The sequence below is a fragment of the Bos mutus genome, chromosome 4 (assembly GCF_027580195.1).
Source record: "Bos mutus isolate GX-2022 chromosome 4, NWIPB_WYAK_1.1, whole genome shotgun sequence".
NCBI lineage: Eukaryota > Metazoa > Chordata > Mammalia > Artiodactyla > Bovidae > Bos > Bos mutus.
This window is the reverse complement of record NC_091620.1, coordinates 67,670,170-67,691,629: the sequence shown is the minus strand read 5'-3', so window position 1 is coordinate 67,691,629 and position 21,460 is coordinate 67,670,170. Positions and strand designations below refer to the sequence as shown.

General features: G+C 41.2%; 1 protein-coding gene across 6 annotated transcripts in view; it reads right to left on the bottom strand.

The window, feature by feature from the left end:
- ST7 (suppression of tumorigenicity 7) overlaps window positions 1-20,019 on the bottom strand; it is a 268,415-nt gene extending 248,396 nt beyond the window's left edge. For 2 of the 6 annotated variants that reach the window (XM_005899135.3, XM_005899137.2), the window contains exon 1: window positions 19,653-20,016. In XM_005899135.3, the coding sequence (XP_005899197.1) occupies window positions 19,653-19,803 (151 nt within the window). In that variant the 5' untranslated portion in view covers window positions 19,804-20,016. Of the gene's footprint in view, window positions 1-17,803; window positions 17,929-19,652 lie in introns of all 6 variants that reach the window. The other 4 variants (XM_070369591.1, XM_070369588.1, XM_005899134.3 and 1 more) reach the window with 4 other exon arrangements.
- Window positions 20,020-21,460: the final 1,441 nt, after the last annotated feature.

Here is a 21,460-nt window from a genome sequence, read left to right as displayed (position 1 = left end):
AGTATGTCAGAGCCAGAGGAAGGTGAGAAGGAATGTTGAGAGATGCAAGTACATACAGATATACTGAGCAAACAGTAAGTATATTGAGGATACTGGGACTCCGGTTCCTCACTATCGGTGAAGAAAAAAATACAGAAAGAAAAAAAACTTAAATGAACCCTGTAGGGATGAGAAAGAGGTACTGATGTGAACTCATGAGAGAGATACGGAATAAACAGATATAAAGAAATACACATGTAAATGTGCCTATCTCTATATATGCATATATACATATATTCCCCTGCTCTATCATCTGAGAGGACTGGGAGCAGTAAAACCCCAGCAGCAATAAGCACACCTTGGGCCCAGATCTTGGCTTGTAAACATTTTTCTCCACTAAAAGGAAAAGGGGATTCTTAAAGAAACTGCTGATTCCAAGGCTAGAGTAGGTAAAGTACAAGTTGAGACTGGAACATCTTAGAAAATAATCAAGTTCTCAAGGAATGACAAGGACATGTCAAAAGGATACAGAACAGCTTGAAGGGGCTCACAGTTTGAGTATCAAAATAATAATAGTGATAATTACAAACTATAACCCACTGAATAACACAGGAAACCAGGAGTCTATACTGTCATGAGGAACTAAATGAATACACTGAAAGTCTGAGGAGGAATTTATATACTTTTAAACCTCTTCTCCACAAAATACTTACTAACTACAAAAGAAGTAAGAATAACCTTACAGTAGCAAATCCTTGCAGACACAAGGATTCAAATTACCAAAATGAGCATCATTGGTAAGAGGGCAAATAAAAATCATGAGCTACCAGACAGGACAAAGTGAAAAAAAAAACACAGTGTTGCTACTGTGAAATTCTGGTCAAGGTACGCACATAACCTGAATTTACTTAATCAATTTGGGCAAACCCAGATTGAAGTGCATTCTACCAAATAACCAGCATGTATTCATCGAAAGGATCCAGGTCCCGATAGTCAAGAAAAAACTGAGGAACTGTTTAAGACTAAAGAAGCCTAAAGAGACACAGCAATAAAATGCAATTGCAAATGATCGTTCTGCTATAAAGCACATTATTGGAACCACTGGTGAGACTCGAATAGGGCCTGAGAACTAGACAGCAGTACTGTGCCAATTTCTGATTAAATTGATTAATTAGAAGAATCTATTTAGATGGTTTTGCTATGAAACAGAACACCCTTGTTTGTAGGGAATACTAAGAAAAATGTAGGGAATCACATCATCAATGCCCTCTCTAGTGATTGTGGAAGAAAAAAAAATTGTACTGACTTTCAACTTCTCTGTAAATGAGACTTTTTTAAAATTAAAATTTTAATTAAAAAAAAGTGAATCAGGAGTGCTAGTGAATCATATTGACTGTCAGTTGTGCCTTGTGAACATCAAATAGAAGGGCTCAGCTTCTAAAGGAATATGCACTGTTGGGGAGAGGACTGAAGGCCCCCAGAGTTTAGGGCCTGACAGGCCTGGATGTACCATGAGTAAGAGTAAGACTCTGAAAGGAAGGATCAAGGTCCTCAGGAAACACAGGGAAAGGAGGTTAAACAGCCAATGGGATATATAGGTTTCAGGAGGCACTCAGAATTGGTGATTTGGGGAACTATTTAGAATCAGGTAAACTTACAGGTGTCATCTGGTCTTCATGATGAAAAAAAAAGTGAGGAATTTTTTATGTAATTAATAAATGAGCATAATGAAAATGATGATGATACATGAAGTATATTTTGAGTGGAGCATGTAATATGAAGGATAGAAGTGAGTATCAAACCAGAAAGGTTCACTGGGGTTAATAGAAGAAGTCCTAGAATATTAGGTTTAGGTGTCTCCATTTTATTTACATAGTTCAGTTCAGTCACTCAGTCGTGTCCGACTCTTTGTAACCCCATGAATCACAGCACGCCAGGCCTCCCTGTCCATCACCAACTCCTGGAGTTCACTCAGACTCAGGTCCATCGAGTCAGTGATGCCATCCAGCCATCTCATCCTCTGTCATCCCCTTCTCCTCCTGCCCCCAATCCCTCCCAGCATCAGAGTCTTTTCCAATGAGTCAACTCTTCGCATGAGGTGGCCAAAGTACTGGAGTTTCAGCTGTAGCATCATTCCTTCCAAAGAAATCCCAGGGCTGATTTCCTTCAGATTGGACTGGTTGGATCTCCTTGCAGTCCAAGGGACTCTCAAGAGTCTTCTCCAACACCACAGTTCAAAAGCATCAATTCTTCGGTGCTCAGCTTTCTTCACAGTCCAAGTAGACAACAGAAAGACATTAAAGGATTTGAAAGCAAAATCCCAGTATGCAGGATAGATTAGGAGAGATTAGATGCAGGAAGATCAGTTGGGAGATTATCGTAATAAGATTATAAAGGCTGAAATAAAGAAAGGAGTAGGAACTGAAGAGCATTCATGAGGCACTAAAATTTGACAGTAATTGTCAACTAAACACATGAAAAGGAAAGAATATTAATAGATAAAGATAATTATGAGTCTTGAAAGTGAGAAAGAGAAACTGAGCTCTGTTGCAATGAAGAGAACAAAGCTAGTGATCTATATGTCAATGAAAATATCCAACAGGCCACTCAAAATGCAAACCTAGAAGCTGAGACAGGGTCCAAAAAGAAAGAAGACATTTGAGTTTCATGTACATGAGATTACTGAAGGGCACAGCATAAGAAGAGAAGATGACTAAAAACAGAATCTTGAGAAATGCCTCGTTAGGAAAAAGAAACCCTTTTTAAAAAATGGTCCAAGGAGGTAGAGCAAAGTACCTTATGTCAGACATTTGCCATCTGCCCATCTTCTACTTCCCACCTTCTGTACCCTACCCCCTGCCTTATAGTTGATTCATCTAATGGGAGACCCCAACAAGGGACGAAGAGGGTGGGCAGGGAAGAGGGGGAGGACATTCCTTCCTGCTTCCCAATATACAGCTTCACCTCAGAGTGACAGAGTGGCCCCTGCTCTCTAGAAAGACCTCAGCCTTCTGTACAGCCACCTCTCCAGGTCCCAGGATCTGCTACTTCCTGTAGACCTGCAGGTGGCATGGCTTCCCGCTGCTGCCAGCTCCAAAGCAGTGCCCTCTCTCTCATTATTGATAAATTTTCCTTTATTATTTTCCTGCCCACAAATTTATTAAATTCTTCTCGATTAACAATATGAGTATATGATATGTTTCCTGCTGAGACCTTCATGAAGATAGTACCCTTGGGCCTTCCCTTGGGGCTCAGTGGCAATGAATCCACCTGTCAATGCAGGAGACACCAGTTTGATCCCTGGTTCAGGAAGATCCCACATGCCTTGGAGAAACTAAGTCTATGCACCACAACTCCTGAGTCTATGTTCTAGAGCCCAGGAACCACAACTATTGAAGTCCAAACACCCTTGAGCCCATGCTCCACAACAAGAGAGGCCACCACAATAAAAAGGCTGTGCACTGCAACTGCAGAGTAGCCCCACTCACTGCAACTAGAGCAAAGCCTGCGCAGCAAAGACACAGCCACAAATAAATACATAAAAAGACAGTGCCCTTATCTTTGCCAGCAATAATTATACACATAATATATTTCAAAGTATTTAACTTCCCCCACTCAAAATCCTACACAACATCTTCCCGACCCAGGGATCGAACCCGGGTCTCCCGCATTGTAGGCAGTCGCTTTTCCATCTGAGCCACCAGGGAAGTCCAGTCTAGGATCTAGTCTAGCTAATTGGTCCATTCTATCTCTGGTCTCCTCTGATGCCTTTGAAGATGTTGGATTCTAAGACATCTGAACTGGGATTCATCCTCACTAGCCCCTGCGGAAGCTGAGCCTCCAAGAAAAAGCAGATGTGAAGACATCAGAAAAGCTCACACCTACAGATCAGGGAGCAGCCTTTCCCCTCCCTGGCAAAAAATGTGTTGTTCCACGTACAGTGGCCCAGCCTTCCTGACCTACTGTTCCTTTCTTTCAAGATGGCCAGTGGCGGGTAAGCATACCTATCTTACCAAAGGATGTGAAGATGGCCAGAAGGGGCCAAGGAATGACTCAGCTAAGCTCTTGGCACCAAAAATTAACCTTTCCCTGCTTACCTAACGTAAGTGATGCTGAAGAATGTAGCAAGTCACCAACCACTAGCCTGTCAGAGAGAGTTCTGGCACTGCCAGCCCATTGTGGGCTGAAATTGTGGCCTCGAGATTAAGATCTCATTACCATTCAGGATTTAGTGCCCCAGTCAGCTACAACCCAGATTAAAATCAGCCCTCTAGGACCAAGCTAGGCAGGCACATTGGCCCTGGTTTTGCTGCAGTGATGACAACTATCCAAAGGTATTTAAAGAGTGGGATATGGGTGGGGGAAGGGGGGGCTGGGTTAGGGATGCACGAAAACAAAGCCATGGGATTTCTAAAAGTCACACTGAAAAGTGAAATTGCACAGAAAAGACCTGAACATTTGAGTATCAGGTCACATAAGAATGTGCTATGCTGAGGATTTCCCTAGCGGTCCAGTGCTTCTACCACTGGGAGCACAAGTTCAATTCCTGGTCAGGGAATTAAGATCCCAATGCTGCATGGTGCAGTCAAAGAAAAAGAAGAAGAAGAAGAATGTGCTATTCCTGCAGCAAAGAAGAAACGCAGTCCACAGACTATTGTAGAACAGACCTGGTTTGGCAATACTAAGACTTTTCAGTTGCAGAGAAACCAGGAGTGCCTCAATGGCTATCTCTTTGAAGGCCTCGCCTCCTTTCCATGTTCTCTCTAAAACCCCTAGCTCCTAGCTAGGGGTTGCTAGGGCAACAGGAAGAACTGGACACCCTAGAGCCCCAAACCGGCCTTCCCTTCCTGCGTGACAGTACAAAGGCATAACGGCGGCCTGTGTCCTCCCCCTGTCCACAGCCTGCCAGAGAGAATCCAGTCCGATACGCTACTCAGCTACTCACTCCACCGGCCTCATGATCCAAAAGCCTCTCCTAGTCCACAGTCCCCAGGCTTTCTGTGATGCAGAGTAGAAAGGGGCACAGAAGCACTAGATCTAAGAGACAAGATGGGACCTGAGAGGGGAGGAGAGAAAAGGCTTACTGAAGAGTCCATCTCTGCAATAAAATACTGAGGCTGAAGAGAGTAAGGAGGGTAAAAGGCCTGACTGACTAGGAACAGGAGAGAGAACAAAGGAGGGGGTGAAATATGAGGCACAGCAGCCAAAGGGGACAGCAGAAATGTGCTGGGATTATGAACTGTATCTCCATTAAGAATGACACTATAGAATGAAATTCTTTTCCACTCATTTTTGTTATTGTTGGTGGTGTTCTCTAAAAACACCACCATTCTGGAACTAATCTGTCCGATCTGGCATAAATGGGATTAGAGGTACCAGGCAGAAATTCTGTGCGTACCTTTCTTCCTCCCCACCCATTTCACCTGAGTGGAGCCCACCTGTAAGCACTGTCTCAGAGGGAGCAGTGACAATAAGCTGTCTTACCAGAGAAATGCCCCAGAAATCCATTGATTGAAACTCACAACATCAGCATATTTTGTAATACCAGTCACATTTTCAAAGGAGTAATTTGCAATACACAGCCTATGTGCTAACTTGCTTCAGTCATGTCCAACTCTTTGCCACCCCAAGGACTGTCGCCCACCAGGCTCCTCTGTCCGTGGGATTCTCCAGGCAAGAATGCTGGAATGGGTTGCCATGCCCTCCTCTAGGGGATCTTCCTGACCCAGGGGTCAAACCTGTGTCTCTTACGTCTCCTCTATTGGCAGGCAGGTTCTTTACCATGAGCACCAACTGGAAAGCCCTGAATAAACAGCCTTTACTTGTTCTCTTTTAGGTGGTCTCTGTGTGTTTTCACAAGGGAAGGCAAAACTCTTCACTGCAGAAGTATGGGCTGGGCAAAGTGACTTCCGTTTTAAGAGTACGGTATTTGAAGGAGAGAAGGGAGTCACTTCACAGTGTAGAACTCAAGAAACACTGAACCACCTCAGCCAGGTGAGAAAGGTTAACATTCACGGTGATAAATTAATATCATGTATCCTTGATATGTGAAGAAAGTGGCACTTTACTTCTGTGGTTCTCCCTCCGCAAACCCATGATCCCAGAAAAATCATGAGACACATAGCTGACATATCCCAGTTGGGGGACAGCCTACAAAATTCCTAACCAATGCCTCTCAAAACTATCAAGATTATCAAAACAAAAGCATGAAACATTGTCATAGCCAAAGAGTCTAAGGAGACCTGACAACACTGCAGTGTGGTATACTGGATGGGATCCTGGAACACAGTACAGGAACATTTGGTAGAAACTAAGGAAATATAAGTATGTGAAGTATAGACTTTGGTTAAAAATGATATGTCACAAATGAACTTATCTATGAAAAAGAAACAGACTCCCAGACATAGAGAACAAACCATCAGGAAGCGGGGAGTGGGGAAGCGGTGAGTTGGGAGTTGGGAATTAGCAAATGCAAACTACTGTATATATACATACACACAGGCTGCCTGATCAAGGCCACTCTTTAATGTCCTCAACAATGGGTACCAGTGAGAAGGGAAGAAGGGACAGTAGTCCTGAACACCAGGAAACATAGCATCTGCCTGGAGCACTCATGGGCAGGAGTGGGCATTAACAGCAGTCATGAGGGGGCACAGGGGCCCTGGTGGACCCTGCGGCCTCAGAATTGTTACTACTTATTCATTCTAACATATCCTCAGTCTGACATTTGTAGGCAAGTATAACCTGAAACATTTAGATTTAAGTTACTTTGTAATCAGGAGCAAGCTAACCTATAAGTAGCAAAGTGAATCCCTTGATATTTTGCAACAGTTTATCACATCATAGGTGGTTTGATTTACCAACACTCATCTTATTTCTAATAGTAATATATGCTACATTAATTTCTCATTAATTTGAGAATTTTATCATCTCATTTTGCATACTCTGCTACATCCTGAGGTAAGAAAACTAGGACAGGTTAAATGTGGGCATACAACGCTGTGTTGCAAACAATAGTTAACTTCTCTGGTGCCTCTAAGAAAAGAGGTGAAAGCAATGTGCCAAGACTGGGAGAGAGCAGTTTTCATCTAAAATCCAAAGTGGAAATAATATCATTTCACAAAGACAAATGGACTTCCTGCCTAGGAGTACATGTGAACTATAACTAAACTATTTAAAACAAAAGCAACTTAAAAGGACTAACACAGTCTAGCTGCTACTGCTGCTGCTGCTGCTAAGTCGCTTCAGTCATGTCCGACTCTGTGCGACGCCCAAAGACAGCAGCCCACCAGGCTCTGCCGTCCCTAGGATTCTCCAGGCAAGAACACTGGAATGGGTTGCCATTGCCTTCTCCATTGTGTGAAAGTGAAAAGTGAAAGTGAAGTCGCTCAGTCGCGTCCAACTCGTAGTGACCCCATGGACTGCAGCCTACCAGGCTCCTCCATCCATGGGATTTTCTAGGCAAGTGCTAAAAAGAGATTTCTGTAAGCCAAGTATCAAGAGCATTCACATATCAATAGCATATTTTTAATGAAATATAACATTTTATCCAAATAATAAATGATTATAACAAAAGCAGGTAATGTATTAATAAAATACTGTCTTAATGTCAAAATATTTTTATACCTTCTTTGGTTTTTGCAGGTGTTACAAACAGAATTATATACATTAAAAAGCATTTTATATTTTACTTCTAGCTCATGTTTGTTCACTAGAAAGTGAGCTAGACATGAGACAATAGATGGTCATTAATGCTCAAGACATGGTAGAGAAAAGCCCTTGCTGTGACCACTACAACTCCATTCCCCAGCTAGTCCCAGCCTGCAATCACTGTACTTACTAATATTATTAATATCATGTAAAATTTCTCTTTAGACGAAACAAATCTTTATTTTTTCTTAGCAGTTGGTCAGTTTTCACACAAGCTTTGAATTTCAATCCTCACTAGCCCTAAGAGTAACATGTTCCTTATCTTATATTTTTTAAATATTTGAATTCCTCTTTTCCATCACATATATTCTCATGGTTAAAACTAAAAGTAATTATTTTAAAGAATTATAGTTTCTTTGTTTTTAAAATCTACCAGAAATTGCTGCATTTTCTGTAAGCAAACAATAAAAAAAATTTTTTAACTGTTGGTGTAAAAACCATTTTTAGGAATACTTTTATAGCTAAAACTAATTTATATCTGCATATATTTGTTCAGACTTAATTGATGTTATGTTGTCCTCATTAATGTACTTTCCCTTGAAAAAACTGATTGTTCAAATTATGTAAAAGAAAGAAAATGAATTATTCTTAAGATAATGACTCTCTTCAATTGATTAGATTTGCTATATGATTCTTTTTTCTTTGCATTTCAGGCTTTTACTGAATGATAATGCATATAAAACTTTCAGTTTGGAGAAAAAAACAATTGAGAATCAAGTTTCTAATATTTAAAAACTGTGATTTAACTTCTCATACTTCATCTCTCAAATGTAAGGGTGCAATAAAAAACATTCTCATTGCTAAAAGAGCCAAAGAGCTATGGTTTTGCTAAAGAGCTATGGTTTTTCTCTAAACCATAATGTCAAGTACTCTGAGTCTGAACTGAGAAAAGTATAATTTGCTTTATTTTAAATAAAACAAGTCAATGGTAGAGGACAGTATTTCTCTTTCCCTTATAGCAATGTCCAGGGGAAAAGTACAAACTAGATCGCACCAGTTCTTACTATGTGACACTACAGGAAATTTAAATGTATGTCACCAACTGAGTCAAGTGGGTGTAATAAATTGCAAAACACCCCAAGAGCATTATTTTTTAAGTTCTACTAATAATGCCCATTAAACAGCATCTATTGAATAAATGAAAAGATCAATTTGGTAAGGAAGTAAATTTCATTCTCATTTCCAAGAGAAGGAGACTAGAAATTGGAAAAGCTTAACAGAAGGAAGAACTGTAAGCATTCTACTATTACCTACTGCTAATAAAATAGCTAGAAAAGGAAATGGCAACCCACTACAGTATTATTGCCTGGGAAATCCCATAGACAGAAGTTTGGTGTGCTATAGTTCATGAGGTCACAAAAGAGACGTACACGACTTAGCAACTAAACAACAAAATAAAATAGCATTTTAGAATGGTATTACAGCAGACTTCGAAACAAAACAAAAGCCCAATTCTAGATCATATGTAGATTCAGATTCAAATTGCTTATTTTTAAAAAAGCCACTTCTTTTTTTAAAGACTTTTCTGCCTCAGAGTTTGTCAACTGTTTTTGCTATTTTAAATTAAGCTTTCTTATTGAAAAGAAAAAAAGTCCTTACTCACTGACCTAAAGATTCCTTTAAAGTTATCTATAGGCTTCCTCAAAATTTCAGAAAGACTAACACTTAACCAAGATCCTTTATTAGATTTGGAAGTCAGCTTATGGAACCAACTTAGAGTTCTACATGAAGTATATTTGTTACTAGAACACCTTCAATTTCTCAAAATTTAGAGGGAAAACAAATATCCCCACAGATAAATTGTGCCTTATTTTGCTGAGAGATCTGGTAGCTACAATTAAACAATGACTCTCTGGCCCCAGCCATAGCTAATATGATGTACTGCTAGAGCTAAATGACCCTGTCAGCTTCTTATTTTAGCACAGCAGATAGTTCAGGAAAGCTTACCATAGTTGAATGACTACTAACTATAACACATGAGCAACTGCCCTGCTCCACTGTAACAAAAACTGAATTTTATTATATATTCCCTCTCTACCAGGAAACTCAAAACCCTTTATAGATAACTTTACAATGACATCTCAAATACAATAAGGAGGTTGGTAGATATTATTTCCTGTTATCAACAAACAGATATTCAATAGTGTGGCTATAAACAATCCAATAATAATTCATTATTCTGCTTAGTGCAATTCTTTGGCATGCTTCCAATTTATATTTTAAATAATTTATTTATAATTCAATTTTAAAAGGTTTCTTTCCATTTACATTTATTACAAAATATTGGCTACATCCCCACTGTTAAGTGATACATCCTTGAGCCTATCTGACACCCAAAGACTTGTGCCTCCCACTCTCTCCTTATGTTACCCCTTCCCCCTTCCCTCTGGTAACCACTAGTTTGTTCTCTGTATGAGCCTGCTTCTTTTTTATTATAATCACTAGTTTGCTGTATTTTTTACGTTCCACATATAAGTGATATAATACAATGTATTTCTTTTCTGACTTATTTCACTTAGCATATTACCTTCCAAGTCCACCCACGCTGTTGCAAATGGCAAAATTTCATTCATTGTATGGCTGAGTAATATTATATTGTATATATATATACCACTTCTCTTTATCCATTCATCTGTTGATAGACACTTAGGTTGCTTCCATATCTTAGCAATTGTAAATAATGCTGCTATAAATATTGGGGTACATTATCTTTTAAAATTTTTGTTTATCTATTTAAATTGGAGGCTAATTACTTTACAATATTGTGGTAGTTTTTGCCTTACACTGACATGAATCAGCCACAGGTGCACATGGACAGACCCAGAAGTGGAACTGCTGGGTCATATGGTGGTTCTACTTTTAATTTTTTGAGAAGCCTCCATACTGTTTTCCACAAGGGCTGCACCAACTTAACATTCCTACCAACAATGCAGAAGGGTTCCCTTTTCTCCATCTCCTCACCAACATTTTTTATTTAGGTTCTTTTTGATGACAGCCATTCTGACAGGTGTGAGATGATACCTTATTGTGGCTTTCACTCGCATTTTCCTGATGATTAGTGATGTTGAGCATCTTTTCATGTGCCTGTTGGCCACCTGCATTTCCTCTTTGGAAAAATGTCTAATTTATTATTCTCTAGACTGAGTGACTTCACTTTCACTTTTATGCATTGGAGGAGGAAATGGCAACCCACTCTGGTATTCTTGCCTAGAGAATCCCAGGGACGGGGGAGCCTGGTGGGCTGCCATCTGTGGGGTCGCATAGAGTCGGACATGACTGAAGCGACTTAGCAGCAGCAGCAGAAAGAATATCCAGGATAAGAGAGATCCAACTATATATCTTAACCTGTTATTTCACTGTGAGAGACAAAGCCTAGAGAATAGAAACTTCTAAAGAAACAACCTACTATTAATGCCTTGGACATTAGTTTACAGTCTACAAGGCACTTTCTCATTCATTTTACCATCTCATATGAAGTTGCCTTCCCATTCTGCACCAAGATGGAAAGCCAAATGCAGCTATCTAAGCCACACAAACACTCATAGAATGCCCAGGGTTGTGCCAATTGCAGTGTATTTAAAAAGAATAAACACAACTTAACTTGTGACGTTTGGCCAGGTACACACTTTTTGTCAATCCCATTCCAGCCCCACATCTAGACAATCACCAAGCTATCCTAACCAGACTTATACCATAGTAACCCTTCTTTGCTTTAGTGTACTCCTGCTCTGAATTTTTCCATTACTTCCACTTCAGGCATTCACCTCTTCTGAATACACAAGAACACTCTTTTCCCTTCCTTGTCTTCAAACCCTTGCTCCAGTTACCTCATAAGAATCCTTCTATCTCTGAGTTTCATCTGTGAGCCAAATAACAAATCAGTCTTGAGTGCTGAGTATTAGCAATATGCCCGTGAACCAAGATAAAGAAAACTTGAGGTGGTAAAATGAGCTAAGAAAAGGACCACTGGTGCCATCCATCTTGGAAAGCCTTAGAACACCCAGAGTCATTTATGCGTTCATCTTTCCATGTATCACCATGAGCAATGACCACATGATGGAAAGATAAAGGTGAAAAACTCATAGTCCCTTTTCTCAAGCTTTTCTGAGTATAGTCCACAAACAGTCCCTTTGAAAGTTTCCACCAAGTTCTCATCCTCATTCATAAAGCTGCTTTCCCATCAAAATACATTTTTTAACGGGTTCATCTGTGTTGCTTCCTTTAACAGGACAACTAGTATTATAGCAATACTTGTTCTGTTTGAACATTTTTCATTTCACAGTTACAAAGAGAATATCAACTATATAGCTATTTATATGGGATATAGCCAGACTCGTTGTCTAGCCCAGGGAGTGTAACAACCCATAACAAAGCAAGCAGCACAGAACCTGGTTCATGTAAGGATCAATAAAGGTTGGCTCCTCACCCCTTCCTAGTTTCACTCAGCAGATTTTCAATCTTATTTTTAAGATGTGACTCCTACCATGCACCATTCTTAATCATAGGTAACAAAATATATCTAGAAGCACAAATGAATAAGGCAGTATATGAGAGGATTTTCATTGTTCAGCACACAAAATAATTGCAGAAGCTAGGAGAAGTATAACTGACACGAGACTGTGTCCAAATAATAACAAGAATAATATAACTTCAATTTTACAGGCATCTGCTGTTCAAAGTGAATGAATAAACAAACCAGTGGATGAATGAATTAACAATGAATGAACACAGTTCAGTCAATGAAATGGACTGGGACCAGGTACATGATATATGGCTGCTAATATTCTTATGTGCTATGCTCAAGGCTCAATGCTAAAGATCTCATTTAGAGCTCAAAATAAAACTATGAAATAGAGATTATTCACTATTCTGTTCTCATATTACAAATGAGGAAAGAGTCTTACAAAGTAATTTGTCCAAGTTTCCCAACAATTGGCAACCTAGAATTTGAACTCAAATCTTCTAAATCCAAAGTTCCTTTCATCTTATCAGAGCTGATATCTTTCTTTCAGATATACAATACTTCATGGAGAAAAAAGTATTTCAGTAAAATTGGCAATAAGGCAAATTTCTGTAATGCTAACACTATGTTCACGCTGGCTTCTCATATAAACTTAGAAATGTTTTCTATGGTTAGAGAAGGGAAATATGCAAATATATGAACTAAATTAATTATGCTTAATTATTTCTAATCACTTCAAATTATGTTTCTATGAAGTCTCATAATCCCTGACAATATTGTTCTTAAGAGTGTCCCAACCAAATATCTCTTCCATTACTCTATCCTTCCATACAGACAAGTATTTTTTCCATGTAGGTAGAACCCAAAGTTCCATCCTTATAGATAATATGAGGCATTTAGCTCAGCAAATTCCTTTGTTTGAAGTTTCAAGTTATGTTACGCAAATTGGCTTCCAAAGCAGTCAATTTTTGGACTCCTAACATTCTTTGTATAGATTTACTTTACAATAGGTCTTCACTGGTGGTCCAGTGGTTAAGACTCTGTGCTCCCACTGCAGTGGGCACAGGTTTGATGCCTAGTCAAGGAAGTTCTGTATGCTGCGCATCACAGCCATACTTTACAATATGGACCAGAATAACCTTCTTTAAACTCTGCCCCTAAGAAAATGGATCAAAATGAATTAAAATTTTGGAACTTCATAAATATTTCAAGGTAATCTTTATAACTTAGAGTCAGTAAACACAATTCTAAATCTTATAAGAAATTACCACATATATTCCAAAATCATTTCCTAAAGGACAGTGTTACTTCTGAGTCACCACAACCAACTGACATTGATTTTCATCCATTCAGCAAATACATACTAAGCATATGTTAGGTCCAAACACTCACTGTTCAAGATCCTGAGGACCCACAAGAAGGCAGACAAATCATAACAACAAATGAGGTCCCTATTCTCACGGAGTTTACAATCACATGGAGGAAAACTATGAGAATGCAATAAACAAGAACTATTGCAAACAGGGCTAAGTAATATACAGAGAACCCAAATCTGGTGACATTTATAGTGACTGGTCATTGTGGATTGGATCATCAGGGAAAACCTCTGAAAAGAAGTGAATTTAAGCAAAGGTGTGAATAGTATAAACATGACTGCATAAAAATCAAGTAGGAAAACATTACAGATTGAGGACACAGCTAGTGCAAAGGCCACAAGGCAAGAACAAGCAAAGCAAGTTTAAGAATGAAGACAGTGACCTGAAGAAAGTGGCAAAGTTCAGACAGGAGGGGTAGGAAGGGGTCATGTCATCAGATTTTGTAAGCCAGGATAACATATTTTGATTTTAAGTGAAATGGAAAGCCACTGAAGGAAGCCACATATAAGCTGGACTTGTATTTACTAAGAATTAGAATTCCCTGGTGGCTCAAATGGTAAAGAATCTGCCTGCAACACAGGAGCTGCTGCGGCTGCTAAGCTGCTTCAGTTGTGTCCAACACAGTGTGACCCCACAGACAGCAGCCCAACAGGCTCCCCCGTCCCTGGGATTCTCCAGGCAAGAACACTGGAGTGGGTTGCCATTTCCTTCTCCAATGCATGAAAGTGAAAAGAGAAAGTGAAGTGCTCAGTCATGTCTGACCCTCAGCAACCCCATGGACTTCAGCCTACCAGGCTCCTCTGCCATGGGATTTTCAGGGTAAGAGTACTGGGGTGGGTTGCCATTGTCTTCTCCAGCAATACAGGAGACCCAGGTTCAATCCCTGGGTCGGGAAGATCCCCTGAAGAAGGGAATGGCTACCCACTCCAGTATTCTTGCCTGGAGAATCCCATGGACAGAGGAGCCTGGCAGGCTACAATCCATGGATCAAAAAGAGTTGGACACGACTGAGTGACTAACTCTTTCTTTCAAGTCCGTGTATTTGCTTGGTTATAGACTCTGCACTCAATGAAAATTATCCCAAGGCACTGAAGCAGAGTTCTGGAGCTAGAAAGGATCTTAAGGAATAAAAGTGAAGTCGCTCAGTAGCGTCTGGCTCTGCGACCCCATGGACTGAAGCCTACTACCAGGCTCCTCCATCCACAGAATTTTCCAGGCAAGAGTACTGGAGTGGGTTGCCATTTCCTTCTCCAAAGCTATCATTAAACATATACAGAAACTAAGAGTCTAAAAAAACAAAACAAAACAGAAAAGCATCATTCAGATTGCTTCATTACGACTGAGAGAAATGTCTCCAAAAGTAAAGGCAACTCAGATGTCTGGGATCTATCCTCAACTCAAAGCTGACAACCATAAAATTGTCCTTTTATGTGTTCATAAATTGGACCACCATGGATTAGATACGTATGACTCACCATGGAATTTCTTAAATTTTTGTGACAGTTTCTGACTTCTATCTAAAGCTGAAAACTTAAGTAAGGTACATAGCCAGTAATGTGTTTGATCAATTCCATTGTTCTAATCCCAACTCACTGAGTACACCACAGCTTGGAGACTGATTCATGAGGTGAATAGTAAGGAACCACTACGTGCAAGGAAGTACAGTGGAAAATGAAGAACCAGAGTCTAGCAGTCTAGTATGTATACGGAAAGAGAGACACATTTATACAAACACTGAAACATACTGGATTGGCCAAAAAGTTTGTTTGGGTATTATTATAATACCTTATGGAAAAACCTGAAAGAAATATTTGGCCAACAAAATATATGAAACATACACAACCATAATTAATACAAGGTAAAAACTTTCCAAATGCCTCTCAGATAACGTACAGTGAAAACTGGAGGAATTATCACATTCAGTTGAGAGAATCAGAAGGCAGCATTCAAGCTAGTCCTTGAAACATGGATGGGATCTACAGGTGGGAAAAAACATTTTAGACAACAGGTACATCAGGGGCAAAAAACCTAAGTTAACTACAACAAGGCCCTCATGATAAGAAATCCAGAGTGTTAATTAAGTTTAGAGCAACTATTTCCAATACGAAAATATTTAAATCTGAACTGCGCCTAAAGCTATGTATATTTCTACTCAGTAATGTAAGAGTTTTGCATCTGTATTTATCATCTTAACACCAAAAAAGAGTTCTATGACAAAAACAATCAAACTTAGGTTAGACTATTATATTTGCTTTCCAAAGGGAATACGGTGAAGATCGCTCAGTCATGTCCAACTCTTTTCGACCCCATGGACTGTAGCCTACCAGGCTCCTCTGTCCATGGGATTTTCCAGGCAAGAGTACTGGAGTGGACTGCCATTTCCTTCTCCAGGGAACTTCCCAACCCAGGGATCGAACCCGGGTCTCCCATACTGTAGACAGACGCTTAAACGTCTGAGTCAAGGAATACAATAGAATTTAAAAGATCTTTGAAAACTTGTTTTCCAGGAAACAGAAAAAGAACTGGAAAATCACTTAAGCTTCTTGGTACAAAAATGTCGAAAGATATACATTTAAGAAAGGTGCAAAGTGTTTCAAATTCAGCATCTAAAAACCTCAGAACAAGGGAAGATGAGAATGTGCTGTCACCACCACAATATATAGCAAGTTACAGGGCTATTTTTTAAACATTAATCTATGCTATTGCTTTTTCTCGAATAACGGACTGCATGACTGCTCCTAACTACAATTAATGTTCTGCCCTTTTGGAAAAGCATTGCTTTAGGATAATTATTCACTTGAAAACTGACAGGTAACAATATAATTTAGGGTTTTCAAAAATCTTATTAAAAGTTCATTATACTTTCAATAAATCATAGAACTACTTTAACATTCTTCTATCCAACTCAAGGCAGAACGTCACAAATGAATTTCAAAGCTAACCACTGTGTTCCTAATATGTTTGTTTTCTCCTTTGTCTTTCCTAAAATTCATTTTTCATTGTACGATTTAAATTTTAAAACTCCAAACAAACAAAAGTCAGAACCACATGACTTCACAGGTGAATTCAATCAAACATTTAGAGAAGAGTTAACACCTGTTCTCCTCAAGCTCTTCCAAAATAACTGCAGAGTAAGGAACACTTCCAAACTCATTCTATGACCAACATCACCCTGACACCAAAACCATACAAAAATATCACAAAAAAAGGAAATTACAGGCCAATATCACAGATGAATATAGACACAAAAATCCTCAACAAAATACTAACAAACTGAATCCAACAATACATTAAAAGGATCACACACCATGATCAAGTGGAATTTATCCCACGGATACAAGGATTTTTCAATATCTACAAATCAACCAGTGGTGTCAGCTTGCCTAAGGAAGGAGGCCTAGGCCACCCACAGCTTCCTAAAAGCGGCTCTAGCTTCTGCTGCCTCTTCGGGGACACATACCTTCATCATCACAAGAAAAGCAAACACCACAGGGCCTAGGAACAGCAAAATGAGTCCCTCTAGAACCCATTTAGATCTCGCTGGGAGGACAAGTTCCACATAGGAGGGGACTTCTCCCTTCACCTTCTCACAGAAGTAGCAGAGAGAGATGAGTCTCTGTGCGCTTCTCTTTTACCTTCCTTTATGACTAAAACTACATAAAACTACAAATGAAAACAGAAGTCCAGCATCACTGGGATAAATGGTCTCAGGTTCCATCATGTGTCTAATGAGATTCAGTGCAGATGGCCTTTTCATCTTCATACTTTCTCTATCTCTATTAGCCTAAGTGAGTTAACGATGCTAATACAAATTAACAAAGGAGTTTGAGAAAAAGATTTAATGTTGGGAGAGGACCTAACAATTTTATTCCTTAAAATTTTTGCATTTTCCCAATTTTGCTCCTTGCCTGTTGTGTATAAAACATTGGTTTGTGGCACTTATGGGCACATGCACACAAATACGCTCACAGACGATTATTTAAACTACTTTAAGAAAAAGGCAAAGGAAGAAGGGGCAGTAGGAGATGAGATGATTAGATAGCATCACCAACTCGATGGACATGAATTGAGCCAACTCTGGGAGATAGTGGAGGACAAAGGAGCCTGGCGTGCTAAAGTCTATGGGGTCTCAACTTAGTGACTGAACAACAACAAAGAAAATGTAGTATTACAAATGAGTATTACAAGTATTACAAAGACCCTCATGCTCGGAAAGACTGAAGGCAGGAGGAAAAGGGGACGACAGAGGATGAGATGGTGGGATGGCATCACTGACTTGATAGACACGAGTTTAATCAGGTTCCAGCAGTTGAAGATGGACAGGGAAGCCTGGTGTGCTGCAGTCCATGGGGTCGCAAAGAGCTGGACAGACTGAATAACTGAACTGAACAAATGTGTGTTCTGAAATAAAAAATTTAAATGTGCATTAAATGAGAAAGGTTCACATTTTTTAAGCCTCAAAATGAATTCTTTGGGAGAAAAAGAATCAAACCACTTACCAACAAATATAAGATTTCATTGCCATATATATTCAAGCAACTTCTTAAAATAACAAAACTTTGGGACTAGAACTTATCTTAGAGATATATTTGCCACAAGCAAGGAGCCAGTATTGTAATGAGCAGCCACTCATAATAGATGAAAAGCCAGAAAGCCATTATCACTAGGAAAACTGAATCCAAGGGCTGAACAGCTCCTATCCATTTGGCAACATGATTCTACAACGCAGATTCCACGGGGCAGCCCAGGAATAACATCCCAAGGGATATTACAAAACAAATATAAATATGAACATGAGTTCAAGTTAAAGTAATCAAGATTTCCATTTAAAAGCACAAGTACGTAACAAAATGTGTACATTACCTCGTGTTCTAAAAATTATTTTAGTGTAGTTAACAACACACAGGAAAATGCATTTCCAGACTCTGACTCTCTGATTATGTAAATCACACACTAAGCAGAATGCATATATATTCAGTTAAGACTGAAAGGATTTCCCAAATTACTGTCAACTTTAAAAAAAGAAAAAGAGTTTTCTAACGATTCCCACAAGTATTTCCAGACTTCAAGAACTATAGCCCTTCCTGCAAAATATACTTTGGGTTCTTGATTTGTCTCTGGGGTGTTACTGCTGGTGTCTGTTTTCTTTGTGGTTGTTTTTTAATGATTCAGTTGGCTGGTTGCAAGTTTAAGATCCTGTTCTAATTACCTTGGGCACTTACAACCGTGGATACAAGACCTGCGGGGCTCCCTTCTTAGCATGTGGAGCTTTATCTAAGATCCTGAACATGACTAGTTACCAAAGCCTTATGCAAACGGGGACAAGGAGAGAGACAAGGGCTGAGATCATTAAAAATCATCATAAATTCCAGATTTCCTGTCTCTCCTTTTGTCCCTGTGACATTCCCTCTGGTAACCTGACACGTCATCTATAGCCTTGATGGTACCTTCGAGAATCTCTCTCCCGTCTATAAGAGAGTGACGCCGCTATCCCCGCAACTCGCAACTCTGCGTGGGGGGGAGGGGGGGTGTCAAATCTCGGCAATGCGGGGTCGACTCCTTCGGGGGGCTTCGCCGATGGGTAGCACCCTCACGGGGGCGCCCGCGACCCGCGGAGTCGCGCGGGTGTCGGGAGGGACACCTCGTCCGACTACACTTCGGATGTTCGGCACTGGCGGCAGACAGCGTGTGAGGACGGACACGGTCCAACTCTGAGGAGCCCTCGGGGTTCACACGCAGACAGCCGAGGGGGCGTCCGCGGGGAGTCCCTCGCTCCCGACCTCCGTACCCTCAGTCGCCCGCCGACAAGCACCTCAGGCGGAGGAGCGGTAACCTCCTGGCTCGGGCCGCCTCACGGCGTGGCGCCTCCTCCACAGGGTCACTGGGCCGCGGGGCCGGGAAGGCCGCCGGCCGCCCTCGCACGTCCAGTCGACCCCGCCGCCCGGGCCCCCAGGCTAAGGCGCCGAGCCCTCGCCTGCTGGCCGCGGGCGTCCGGTGCGCGGGCGCCGGCGCGTCCCCGAGCGCGCGCCCCGCCACCCCCGCCAGTCGCGGCCCCGCGCGAGTTGCACTAACTTTCCGGGGCGGGGGAAGGGCGAGCGCCGCGGGCCCGGCTGCCCGGGCCTTACCTGTGCTCAAGTTGTCGTTGATTTTCAAGGGCACCCGCAGGATGTAGACCAGGAAGAGGACGATGAAGAACCATACGGTCCAGAGATAAGTCCAAGACCAAACTATGCAGGACTTGAGCTGCTCCAGAAAGCCCGTGCCCGCTTCAGCCATTTTTCGGCGCTGCTCTCTGCTGCCGCGGCTCTCGGTGTCTGCCGGGATGATTCACCGGCCTGGAGGCGCCGCTCGCGCCGCCGCCGCCGCCGCCGAGGCCCGGGCGCCCCCGGAGGCCGCCCGGGACTCGGGCGCGGCGGGAAATCGCGCGCGGGCCTCGGGCGCCTGGCCTTTCTTTCCTCTCTGAAGGCCCCTACAAGTGGCTTTCGTGGAAGGATCACGTGGCTCCTGCCCTTCACGTTCTGATGCCATTTATATTATGCTAATATTTAGAAAGAAAAGCCAAGTGGCCTACTGAGGGAAACCCTTGACATGTTCACGGTAACTGACTTATGCTGAGGGCTTCCTATTATGTTTGTACAATCTCACCTAATCTTCAACAATCCCCATTATATAGATAAGGGAAACTGAGGCACAAAGTGGTTGAGCAATTTACCTTCAGCTGGAGCCAAAATTCATTGGCAGCATGATGAATGCTAGTGCCCGAGGTCTTAAAACCAATGCTCTACTCCTTTCTCTCAGAATTTAGATTCAGAGGGATGAATAAATCAGGAGCACTCAGAAAAAAATAGATGTAATCCTGTCACCGATTAATAGGCCTGAAAATAAATCATTCTGTTAAACGAGATTTGGGTTGCATGCTATTTACCTTTGTTTTGCCTTCCCTAAAGCCATACCGGGGGTTTTGAAAGAAATCTTCACAAAAAGAGTGTTTATCTTCGAATTTCGGGGGCGATGACAGTTCAAAAAACTCTCAACCTGTTTTTAATATATAACAGTTTTCTGGGATAATTTTGGCTTACTCTGAATTGGCTACTTTATTTTTTTAATTTATTTATTTTACTTTACAGTATTGTATTGGTTTTGCCATACGTTGACTTGAATCCGTCATGAGTGTACATGTGTTCCCCATCCTGAACCCCCCTCCCAAACCCCTCCCCATCCCATCCCTCTGGGTCATCCCAGTGCACCAGCCCCAAGCATCCTGTATCATGCATCAAACCTGGACTGGCGATTCGTTTCACATATGGTATTTTACATGTTTCAGTGCCATTTTCCCATATCATCCTTCCCTCGCCCGCTCCCACAGAGTCCAAAAGACTGTTCTATACATCTGTGTGTCTTTTGCTGTCTCGCATACAGGCTTATCATTAGCTTTTTTCTAAATTCCATATATATGCGTTAGTATACTGTATTGGTCGGAGAAGGCAATGGCACCCCACTCCAGTACTCTTGCCTGGAAAATCCCATGGATGGAGGAGCCTGGTGGGCTACAGTCCATGGGGTCGCTAAGAGTCGGACATGACTGAGCGACTTCACTTTCACTTTTTCACTTTCATGCATTGGAGAAGGAAATGGCAACCCACTCCAGTGTTCTTGCCTGGAGAATCCCAGGGGCAGGAGAGCCTGGTGGGCTGATGTCTATGGGGTCACACAGAGTCAGACACGACTGAAGTGACTTAGCAGTAGTAGCAGCAGCATACTGTATTGGTGTTTTGCTTTCTGACTTACTTCACTCTGTATAATAGGCTCCAGTTTCATCCACCTCATTAGAACTGATTCAAATGCATTCTTTTTAATGGCTGAGTAATACTCCATTGTGTATATGTACCACAGCTTTCTTATCCATTCGTCTGCTGATGGACATCTAGGTTGC